Source organism: Ylistrum balloti, unplaced genomic scaffold (assembly GCF_031769215.1).
Source record: "Ylistrum balloti isolate Yb309-2 unplaced genomic scaffold, AGI_CSIRO_Ybal_v1 Utg369858, whole genome shotgun sequence".
NCBI classification, from domain to species: Eukaryota; Metazoa; Mollusca; class Bivalvia; order Pectinida; family Pectinidae; genus Ylistrum; species Ylistrum balloti.
The window spans coordinates 510478-523408 of record NW_026782007.1 but is presented as its reverse complement, the minus strand read 5'-3'; the positions used below and the strand labels follow the sequence as shown (position 1 = coordinate 523408).

The 12931-nt window shown below is 31.3% G+C and overlaps 1 protein-coding gene across 1 annotated transcript in view; it reads right to left on the bottom strand.

Annotated features, from left to right (window-relative positions):
• The window catches only part of LOC132545854 (inositol 1,4,5-trisphosphate receptor type 3-like), a 143107-nt gene that overhangs the window by 53512 nt on the left and 76664 nt on the right, over window positions 1–12931 (bottom strand). The window contains exons 33-36 of the mRNA XM_060209525.1: window positions 3593–3680; window positions 2622–2729; window positions 2101–2237; window positions 1453–1576 (exon numbers count right to left, since the gene is read on the bottom strand). Of these exons, the coding sequence (XP_060065508.1) occupies window positions 1453–1576; window positions 2101–2237; window positions 2622–2729; window positions 3593–3680 (457 nt within the window). The remainder of the gene's footprint in view (window positions 1–1452; window positions 1577–2100; window positions 2238–2621; window positions 2730–3592; window positions 3681–12931) is intronic.

Here is a 12931-nt window from a genome sequence, read left to right as displayed (position 1 = left end):
CCAATTTTAGAGAAACACTAATTGTGAAAGTCATGGTCAAAACCCTCTCAGAAGTAATAACTAGACTCACTATTGTTTCCTCAAATCTCAATATGAAACATGTTTTCCTGTCTAATTCAAACAAGTCATATCAAACATTACAATATCAAGAATTTGAAGAAAACAAAAAAAAAAAAAAAATGTGTGACCTTACCCGCACTTTAACATTACCAGATAGCTATATATTGAACAGGATCAATATTAAATTATCAATCAAATTAACTCCAATTTAGTCTTTTTTACACAAACACATCTCTACACCACTACACTAAATGTTGTAAAGCAAACATAATAATAAGATTCACAATGAAAAAAACAAAAAAATGTTCACATAAATGCAATATTGGTTGACAGTATATGATAAGAGAGAGCCTGACAGACATATACAGTAGTAAAATTACAGAATCTTTACTGATATTACAAAATGTCAGAATTCTATTTCAATTTACGTGATGATAAATAATGGAAATATGAAATTGTCATAATTATCCAGCAATAAGCCTATCTATATTGATGGCTGTATATAAGAATCACCAACAAACAATAATTCAATGTCATGAAATAAGCCCACCCCAAGACTTTGAGCAAGAGGTTGTGTTTTAGCTGTCTGGCCTTATTGCCCATTAAAAAGCCCACTCCAAGAATTTGAGCAAGAGGTTGTGTTTTTGGCTGTCTGTCCTTATTGTACTTTAATAAGCCCACCCCAAGACTTTGAGCAAGAGGTTGTGTTTTGGCTGTCTGGCCTTATAGTCCATTAAAAAGTCCACTCCAAGAATTTGAGCAAGAGGTTATGTTTTGGTTGTCTGGCCTTACTGTCCGTTAATAACCCCATCCCAAGACTTTGAGCAAAAGGTTGTGTTTTGGCTGTGTGGGCTTATTGTCCTTTAATAAGCCCACCCCAAGAATTTGAGCAAGAGGTTGTGTTTTGGCTGTCTGAGCTTATTGTGTTGTAATAAGCCCACCCCCTGACTTTGAGTCATAGGTTATACATTGGATATCTGGGCTAATTCACCTGTAATAAGCCCACCCCCTGACTTTGAGTCATAGGTTATACGTTGGCTATCTGTTCTAATTCACCTGTAATAAGACCACCACCTGACTGTGAGTCAGATGTTATGGTTGGCTTCCTGAAAACATCAATCAAAACATAACATACAAAGATTGGTTGTCATTCTGATAGTTTGGTCATATCTAAATCTAAACTGTGTTAAGGAACAAATGATAAGGAAAGACAAAGTATGTTAATCATCAACTGGGGAAATGGTACAGTCTAACAGACATCAGATTAAATATGGACAAGGTTGTGTAAGCGTACCAGAAGTTGGAAAGACAAAGTATGTTAATTATTAACTGGGGAAATGGTACAGGCTAACAGACATCAGATTAAATATGGACAAGGTTGTATAAGCGTACCAGAAGTTTAACATCTATCTCCTGAGTAAGGATAGTAAAGGCATCCTCCAGTACTCCATGATTGTAGAGAATGGACTGGTTCATGCCATGAGGCTCTTCAGGCTCATTTTCAAGATGGCACATTCTGAAAATAACACAGTTAACACTGAGAACACATCTGTAACATTACAGAACATTCAAACATTAATAGATTTTAGACAGATTCTGTGATTATCCTGTAGTAAGCATTTGACAGTTGGATTCTACTCAAATTATGAATCATTCTGTAGATGAACATGTGCATTTGATTTTGAAATTTGAATATTATGAACGATGTCAAGAACAAGGTGCTTGTCTGAATTGGTACTCCACATTGCTCATTTACTTCTATTATAATCTAAGGGATGCAAATCAAAGCATCTAAGGTGACACCACCTGGAAAAAAATAATATTTTTTGTAAAGTTTCACTAAGATATCTTAGCGTAAAGGCTTTGACAAGATTCTAGTAGCTGGACAAGCATAAATTACTCTTTGAAGGCTGAAACAAGAACTCTGATAGATAGACTGACACAAGTTCCTTTAAATCAGGGGAGACATCATCAAAGCCAATACTCTAAATACTTGGCTATAAATAGGTTACAGCGACCTATATACAAAATGTGACTTACTTGTTAAGGCGATCCAGGATACCACACAACTCAAGCGTTTGCTCATCACTAAGTTTGGCTGTAGAGTACCGACGCATCTTGGGTAGAATATTCTCCAGTTCCTTGTACACAGTTGTGGAGCTATCGGTGATGCACACCTAGACACAGCAGTAAACGGGGTGAAAACTTACATACAGATATCGTAAATATAACTGATTTACAGTCACACCTAGACACAGCAGTACAGAGGGTGAAAACTTACATACAAAAATCATAAAATTTGATATAACTGGTTTATAGTCACTTCTGGACACAGCAGTAAACAGGGTGAAAAGTTTTATACAGATATCGTAAATAATTTGTGTTACAATTCAATATCTGAAAACTTTAAACACAATACCAAGTTTTCTGTAATAAATTGGAGAAAATTTTTAAATTCTGATAATTTCACTTCAACTCAATACTGACCATGTTTTATTTTTCCTCATTTAATCCATTTCTAAGGTGATAAAAGGTAACAAAAGGTTATTAAGAGTTCTTACCTGTGCCTGCACTGCCCTGTTAAAGAGGTTGTTGTGGGCGGAGTAGAATCTGTTAAGGAGATGCATAGACGTACGCACCATCTCATCATACTGATAATGGGATAAATCCTAGAACACAGGTAAGAAATCTTCATTGGTTTATGTTTATATTTACACAGCAATTCATCAAAGTAAACTAACCAGAAAGATAAATACAATTACCATCCCAGCACCTGAATATACATCATTACTGCAGGTAGGCATAGATATGCAACTTGCCATCCAATTAGTTGTTCCACATTATCTTCATCTGGTGTACATTTAAATGGCAATGTCTTATGTACAACATATCAAGAAAGAACTGTGACTTAAGGTATGAGCAATGTTGTCCAGTACTTCATCATTAGATCACTATTGTAGGTATGGAAAAGACAACTGTTATAATTGTTGGTTTCTTTAACAGATCACATCATTTGTTTAAGTCTATAATCAATATCAATATATGACAGTGATATGTAAAGTGAATGTAAATAAAAGCATTTAATTGCCATGTCATGACATTCATAATGGACAGAACTTTCAAATCAGACCTACCCTATGGTGATAGATAGAAGAACAGAAAATGCTGAATTTCAAAACTTGTGATGTAAAATCATATATTTGCGTGGGACTCATCTATTTTATAGACATTGAATTTTATGTATAAATTTAGCTCAATAAATCTACATACACTTATTTTAATAGTCCATAGACATATGAATTTTGGGATTCTGAGAAATCAATGAAATGAAATCTAACATGAAAATCAATGATTTTTAAAGAGAAATTATACTTATATAAAGGCATTTTTTAAAAAAGTTATATCAACTTATGCTTATCACTCGTTTGCTGTACTGGAAAGGTGTGAGGTGTCTTACTGTTTGGAGGATGCCTCGGTACACAAGAGAATACTACCTGATAGCAGGCGACAGAAAATGTTATGATCAACTGACCTTCAGGACGTTGACAAGGTCGTAACCTTTCAGGAAAGCAGTCTCATCAAATATTTCATTGAGTTTCTTCAAAGCATGTTTTGATACCCTATAAAGAAATTACAGTAACAATTAATACAGAAGTCTAATACCTTCACTGTGTTCCATTTACTGTAAACAGACATCAGAATTACTGGTCTGACACCTAGAAACAACAACAGTACTTTATATATCTGTATCTTATCATTAAAAATCATATTGCACATTTGAAGAACAGATTAAGTCAGTCTGAAATGACCTTCTGACGTTTGCTTATCATTCTGAATTAAGACAATATTCATATTGGGAGCACAGCTAGATATATAATTTACTAAGAGTCAAAATTAAGGTATGATATTTTTTAAATTGTGTTGATACACCTGTGCTAAAAGTGGATGGGAAAACACAAAAAATAAGCCCAGCAAGTTGATCAATGAAATATTCAATGTGAAGGTCACCACGGCAACAGGACATTATATAGTAGTTATATATTCACGTGTAAGATTAGTTCTTTACAAATATTTCCATTTTACATCGCTATATCATAGTGCTTGTGTGTATCTTTTAATTTCCTAGCTATTCTGATACAGTGTAAACATTTTATTTCCTATTAATCAAGACTGGATAGAGTGTCACTTATGAAATATTAATTTCTTAAAATATACTGATCACTTGATTGTAGGGCTCAAGTAACTAAATCAGCCAATGAGCGACTTGAATTCTGATTCATCTTCTTTGAGTCCCTAATTAAATTGAGATTTGGTAAAAGATTGTGCCCTTTGGAGGTTTCATTTATAACTGGTGACAGATAATAGAAATCTGCATTTATTTGACTTCATGAAAATATATAGTTTGAATACATTTCAATATCTGTGGGGAGATTAAGACATGTGTAAAATGTTGGAGTTTTTCCTTAAATGGGTTGTAAGTTTCATTTGTAAACTTCTGGTTTGTGATTTCTGAAGGCCATGACAGTCAAAACTGCCATTTATCTTACTAAATGGTGCCATCTGTAGCCTTTGACAGGTCTGTTTCTACAAATCTAGACAGTTATTACTTGTGTTGAACTTCAAATTCAATGCTATTAGCTGTAATGTTAGTAATAACATATAGATTAATTTAGTTGTGACAATTACTTACTGATATTTGAGCTAGATTTTACATAACACTAAATGGATTGCCTTTCACTACATTTAAAGCAATATAGTATTTATTCTAATAATTATTTATAAGGATATGATGTATTTGGTTTGTTAAATTACAATCTATGTTGTTCTGTATATAAGTACGTGAGATACAGGTGTTGCATTCTCATGACTGTAGATTACAGCATCAAGCTCTACATCTCAGGGTAGAATTTTCCACATCTCATACATATACATAAAGGTAAATAAATTATCTCCTACCTCTTACCTGAAACACAACATAATCACATGCAGATTAATTGAAATGCTGAATTTTTGTGGGCTTTCAATCGCAGCATCCAAGTAGTATTATCTGACCATGAATGCCACACCCGAGCGATTGGTATAGAATGCACACATGTTTGTACGAGACAGGTGAGAGCTTTGTTTAAGATGTCATTATGGAAATTCAGCATTACAATAAAGCTGCAGTGTTCTCCATTTTAATCCACATTCATGTTGTTATCAGTTTAAAGGTTAAAGGTTAATTAATCATAAGATGATAAAGTGACAAATGTATATAAAAAAATCTGTCTAAAATTCTAGATCACTAATCAGCTAAGTCACTACAGGTACTACATAACAGACTACGAGTGTTTATCCAACAGTAAGCCCATTTCCATAAATAAGCCTGTCTATTTATATGGCTGCTAAACAAAATCACAAATTGGATGGGCTTATTGCTGGAAATATAGAACATGCAAGAGATTTAACTACCATTAACTTGTGTCTGAATTATTCATCAATAAAATACATTAAGAGACACCCACAACAATCAACCCAATTTTTCACTCATGTTTTTGTACTGTTGTTGTTGTATTTTCAAAACCCTCCTCATACCCTAAGCTTTTTAACTTTACATCTCAGATTAATCATCAACATAACACTAGACTTACAAAATTTAATATACTGAAATAATAATAATACTAAATATGGAATGTGAAGATCATGAGCTGAACATATTTGCTGGCAAAAAATATGATTCCTGAAAAAGTCTTAAGAATATTCTATAGAGAAATAAAATTCAACCTGACAAAAGACGAGTCTTTAGTAGATAATTAGTGACTTATTTCATCTGGAAAAAAAGATATATTTTTTTTCTTTTCATTATTATATATATATATATATATATATATATATATATATATATATATATGAAATTCACATATCTTTTCTATTTGAAATTCACAAATCTTTGTATGACTCAAATTTCCTAGTTTTCCTAAATCTACGTAAAATATACATAATCATGATTACAAAAAACCATTAGTAATGTCCAACAATCCAGGCAACTAACCTTAACTGACTAAACGAAAATAAATCCTGACAAAAATGATTGATTCTACAGTATGACAAAGCTAGACATACATGAGTCGACAAGAACATCACCACGGACATGCAATGTACAGTTTTACTTCTACACATTTAAAGTTTATATATTGAATGTGAGATGATTCTATCTAACATCTACATAACATGGCAGAAATAATTAATGAATAATGTTCTCAAAATTCTTCACAAAAACAGTGTCTATGCCACCACTAACTACAATTCATATTTATAACATGTGCAACAAAATAGCTAGAGATAAAGTAAGAAATGTCTATGATGATTCTAAACAAATTAGAAAATGGATAAATTATGATAACAACAGACAATACTTATCGTGATTTTGGTGATGGGTTTGCGAGGATCAGGTGTCACCAGGCAGAGTCATACATGATAAGAATGTTGAAACATTTTCTGTGCTAACTGTATGTTTTTTTTCTATTTGATTTCAAAACGTAAATTGTTTACCATGAAAAAATGAGTTTTCCAAAATACAGAAGGTCGCTATTCGACTCAGCCATTGCATCATAGAAGTGATCACTTTTATTTTAACATGATCTTAACCATGTAAAAACTACTGCATGTTCAACTCAATACACGTGAATCTACCACATAATGTAACCATGCTGTTTCACTAATAAAAAAGTAAAAACATCTGGCACATAGGTAAAATGTGGACACTAAATATGATGGTAGTATTTAAGAGACGTGTCAAAACCTTACCTCACCAAATGTGGTCTGATTCAAACACAGAGAACATATTTATAATTCACAGACAAAATGGCTGTCCTATTCAGCCATTTCATTTTTAAAAAAACTGTGGTACACTGCAGTTTTACTAAAACTCTAAAATCATGCTTTTCTACTTTATCCAGATTTACAGATCAAGAAAAAACGTGAACTAACTTTTAGAAATCGTCATCATTTGAATGAGTAACAAGCATAAATTGATAGATATTTGAAAAATCAAAGATTCAAGTACAGAACTTAAAACTTTTCTTTTAAGTTCATTTATAAAAGTGAAACCCTTACCAAACCTCAGCTTTAATGATTCAGGTTGCATACACCCTTAAAGTCAGTGATTTAATATTAGTGCTGTCACATAGCCTATGTCAAAGATTATACACATACAGGAAGCATGAAGCAGATTGCTTGATATATTCTACATTTAACATCGACATTTCTACATTTAAATTCTGCTACTGAAAGATCACATCAGTGTATTCTCGCATGATCAGTGATATGCTAAAAAAGGAACTACGTTGTACAGACTAAAACTGGAAAAAATGTTCACTATAAATGCACTTTTTTTTTTGAAAAATACAGATTTGATTTAGCAATATATTTGGACCTGAATTTTGATAATAACATAAAATGGTAACAAGAAATCAATAAAAACAGTGTGACGAGCTGTTCTACTCAAACTATGATCAAGTTCTAGTAAACTGGATTCTGTAACGCAACCTATAGAATCATCAGTAACAACATGATGTAATGGTTATAAGCAATATCATGTTGTAATGGTTATGAAACATCAATGTTATGAAAATCTGTTATGAAAATCTGTTATGAAAATCGGGAAAAATACAGTGATGGAATGGCAGAGTGATGAAATGGCAGTGATGGAACGGCAGAGTGATGGAACGGTAGAGTGAATGAACAGCAGTGATGAAACAGTAGAGTAATAGAACTGTAGAGTGATGAAATGCAAATGTGATGAAACAGTGGAGCAAAGAAATGGCATAGTGATGGAATGGCAGAGTGATGGAACAGTAGAGTGATGAAATGCAAATGTGATGAAATGGCAAAGAGAAGAAATGGGAATGAGGCAATGGCAAAGTGATGAAACGGCAGAGTGATGGAATGGAAGATGTTGAAAAAAAAACTGCATATTAGAACAGCAGTGAAGAAAAGCTGGGTGATGAAACTGGAGTGATAGAACGGCAGAAAGATGAAATGGTTAAGTGATGAAGTGCTGCTGGGAAATGGAACAGCAGGATGATACAATAATGGAGTGATGGAACAGCAATGATGAAATGACAGGTTGATGGAACAGTTAAGGTAAATGATGATTGTAAAGACTTAGGGACGTCATGGAATGCATGGTGAAGATGTGGAACAGCAATATAACAACACAATGGTAGCCAAAACCAAACTTTCCTACCAGTATCTCAGATATTATTGTAAAACTTTCAAACCTGTGATCACCTTAGCCTGTCTTACACTGGATCTGGACCCATACTTATCAAATTACTGTTTATTTTTTCTTACTCAAACCTAAGTAATATATCCCATGGGATCCTGAATTTGAATATTTCTCTATACTATATGATTAATCATAGTTGGAAGAAAGTTTGTAAAGTTTTAATTTATATATGCAAATTACAACTAAATTACAGACCCTAACTTCAGTGTGTAGAAATACTACAGGGTTTAGAAGATACTGATTAACATAACATAATGCTGTAGCAGCATCCTGGCCAGAGTGCACAGAAAACATAAAGGTTTCTAGTGTTAAACACATTTTAGGTATATGTTTTTCTTTACAACAGCATAAATATGTATCACAGCAGTAAATGATGGGAGGATTTTACAGATTAAGAAAGATAGATATATGTACAAAAAATAATTTGATTTCAAGTGTGATATATGTAATACACCCAGATTGATTCTGTCAGTAGTATTAGATCCAATTCAAAGAGAAATATGATAGAAACACAAATTAAGTACGAATATATCTTCGAAGAAATACTAGTATTATCTGCAAGAATAAAGAGTAAAATTCTAGAACAGATTCTCATAGATCAAGCTAAGAAAATGTCAAAATTGTTTATGAAAGATCGAGATCAGAATGAAACAGATACACTTTTGTCTCCAGAAAAGGTTTGCTTCCATTTATGATAACATTAAGACATTAAGCGAGTATATATTGTGATATCACATTCTTTGTAACAGTGAGATAATGTTGTGGTAAGTGAGGATGATATATATATATATACATATATACACAACCCTAGACATTAAATGTTGTATTCATTTAACAAGAGCATCAAAAGCAGGTATCAAAATGTTGGGAAGGTTTCCGATTACAGCGATATGAACAATTTTATTGCAGTTTTTCCATCTCAAACAATATCAAATCTACAGATATAGAATCACTTCAAATTAACAGATATTTTTAACAACTTCAATTAATAGTTTTTTGATATAAAAGTAGAGATATAAAGCTATCAAAACAAAAATTTATAGATTTATAAACATTTCAAATCTACCGACATCCAAACAAAAATTTATAGATTTATAAACATTTCAAATCTACCGACATCCAAACAAAAATTTATAGATTTATAAACATTTCAAATCTACCGACATCCAAACAAAAATTTATAGATTTATAAACATTTCAAATCTACCGACATCCAAACAAAAATTTATAGATTTATAAACATTTCAAATCTACCGACATCCAAACAAAAATTTATAGATTTATAAACATTTCAAATCTACCGACATCCAAACAAAAATTTAGAGATTTATAAACATTTCAAATCTACCGACATCCAAACAAAAATTTATAGATTTATAAACATTTCAAATCTACCGACATCCAAACAAAAATTTATAGATTTATAAACATTTCAAATCTACCGACATCCAAACAAAAATTTAGAGATTTATAAACATTTCAAATCTACCGACATCCAAACAAAAATTTATAGATTTATAAACATTTCAAATCTACCGACATCCAAACAAAAATTTATAGATTTATAAACATTTCAAATCTACCGACATCCAAACAAAAATTTATAGATTTATAAACATTTCAAATCTACCGACATCCAAACAAAAATTTATAGATTTATAAACATTTCAAATCTACCGACATCCAAACAAAAATTTATAGATTTATAAACATTTCAAATCTACCGACATCCAAACAAAAATTTATAGATTTATAAACATTTCAAATCTACCGACATCCAAACAAAAATTTATAGATTTATAAACATTTCAAATCTACCGACATCCAAACAAAAATTTATAGATTTATAAACATTTCAAATCTACCGACATCCAAACAAAAATTTATAGATTTATAAACATTTCAAATCTACCGACATCCAAACAAAAATTTATAGATTTATAAACATTTCAAATCTACCGACATCCAAACAAAAATTTATAGATTTATAAACATTTCAAATCTACCGACATCCAAACAAAAATTTAGAGATATAAACATTTCAAATCTTTCAACATCTAAACATAAATTTAAAGATTTATCTGCAATATATATATCTAGAAAATCCAAGTTTACAGATTATGAACCATCCATATTTTATCTTTTTTATTTTATTTTTTGTTTTCATTATTTTTTGAGGATAATTTATAAATATTTGACATGAAAAGCTTATACCTTGACAATGAAATTGATATAGGAAACCATATCATGACTTCTTTCATAGTTTTGTATCAAAATTTGGGTACAATTGTTGATCATTGGTCATAAAAAACTGAAGAATCCAACAAGATTACTGATCTGATATTCAAATTGAATTTCTCAAACAAAGCACAGTGTGTTGCTCAAAGGACAGGTTAATTACTGCTTTGTATTCCATAGGCGATTACATATTAGCTTAATGCTTTGTGTTTTAAGTTTTCTGTTAAATCTATTTAGACATTTTAAAGATTCCTAAAAGTGCCATTATTACTCCAAAATCTGTATTTCATTTACAATACACATATCTTGTCCATTACATTATCTCAAGAACTCAGACATGTGATATTTTTAATCCCATACATCCTGTGAGCGGTACAAGATTGACTCAAGCATGACAAAAAGTGAGACGAGTACATGTATATATACATAGGCAGGCAGTTACTTTTTCACACTTACGATTTACCCTTGTCACCACCTCCACCATGTGATCTGTATTTTACATTCAGTTTACAATTACACATGGGATAAGCTTTACTTAGAATAATGAAGGGAGATAATTAGTAAGGGAGACAACTTTACTAAACTTGATCTTCAATGCCCATGTTATTTAACAGAAGATCTCAGAAAATAAACATGTTTGTACTACTCCAGGATAATTATATCAAAGACTAAAATTCAAAAACAGATTTCCCAAAATAAGTATTTTATCTTGCATCCCAACCAACTCTCTAATCTACAGTTAGACATTACTAGGTAAAAGAGAAGTTCCCCATTGTCATGACTACCAAGGTGATCTATACACTCAATTTTTAATTATCCAATAAAGAAATAAGATTTGATTGATTAACTTATGTTATGAGATATTTACACCTTATCAAGAATCTGACCAATGAGGATGATAAAGTCAAAAAGTATCCTGATAAATGATTTGTGTGGTAAGTGGGTGATGGGTAGTGAAAGTGAAATGCTGTATACACTGTCAAACTAGCAATACATTCAATTTTTCAAAGATAGGTACAAATCTATATCTCAAATCATATTTTTTTAAAAATTCTTATCATTAATTGAAGGTTCTTTTAAAAAAACAAATTCGAAATACCTTTAATAATATCTGAGACAGTAGTCAACAGTTGAAAACAGAGTATGATATAACAAAGGCCATTATTTTTTCAATGCTGCCACTAGGGGACTGAACCTGGAATTTCTGACTTGCCATCAAAGTCTGTTTGTCTCCCTTACAGAAATTTGTTGGAAGTGTCTAGTGTTACATGGAGCACATTTGAGCCAATTTCACTTGAAAATACCTCTAAAGTCATATGTTTTCCTCTGAGGAAAACTACATCAACTGAATTTAATTACACTCTACTTAACATGTAAAAGTACAGAAATATCATCCTTAAAGGTACACACACTACTTACTTTAACAACAGAGCAAGCTGTCATAGTAATGAAGACTCTATTTACAGCACTGGTGTAAATATGATGAGACTCCCCTCTTTAAAAGTTTAAAACTGATATCTGTATGAAGTGGTATTCAGTTTTATTCTAAGACTTATCTATACATACAGAGTCTAACGAGATTTATAATATTACAAGACATTTATAAATTGATTCCAATTAGTAATTTTTGTTTTACGAGGCCTTATATAAAGGGTTTTAAGTTTATTTTTTGAAGTTGTTTTTTTAATTGTAAAAAAAAACCAAGACAACAAAAAAGGGGGCAATACTTCTAAAAATGTTTCTAGGGGAAAAAAAAGAAATCGAGACCTTTCAATAAGATAATGCCATGTTATATTTGGTCAGAGTTGTAGAGTATTCTGTGAAAATTTTCAGACAATAATATCCTACTTTACAACTAGCTAAGAAAAACTCTATAAATAAAAAAACAAAATTCACTACAAAGAGACAATTTGAACAAGAAATCCTATGTTAACCATTCTATAGGACTCAGGTTAGTGGAGTCCATTTCAGAAGAAACTGTATCATTTAAATGGAGAATACATTTCTAAGCAGATGTATCATGTAAGCTTATATTGCAAGCAAAGCCATTGAAGAGTCAGTATACACTGTACAGCTATATTTTACTTCAATTAGAGCGTTTACACTTTAACCCTCACACCTTAGTTTAAAGCCATTTTTACATATGAACACAAAATTTAAATCTACAAAACAGAATACCTATCATTGGCAGTTTCCATTTTGGTGCTGAAGTACAAAAATTAAAAAAAAAACCACAAAATATATAACTAGATTTATATATACACGAAAGGTTGTATTTCAAAGAAATCGATTAAACATTAAAGGATCAATTCATGGCCGAGGTTGGAGCAAATAAAAATAGTGTAGTAAAATAACGCAAGAAAT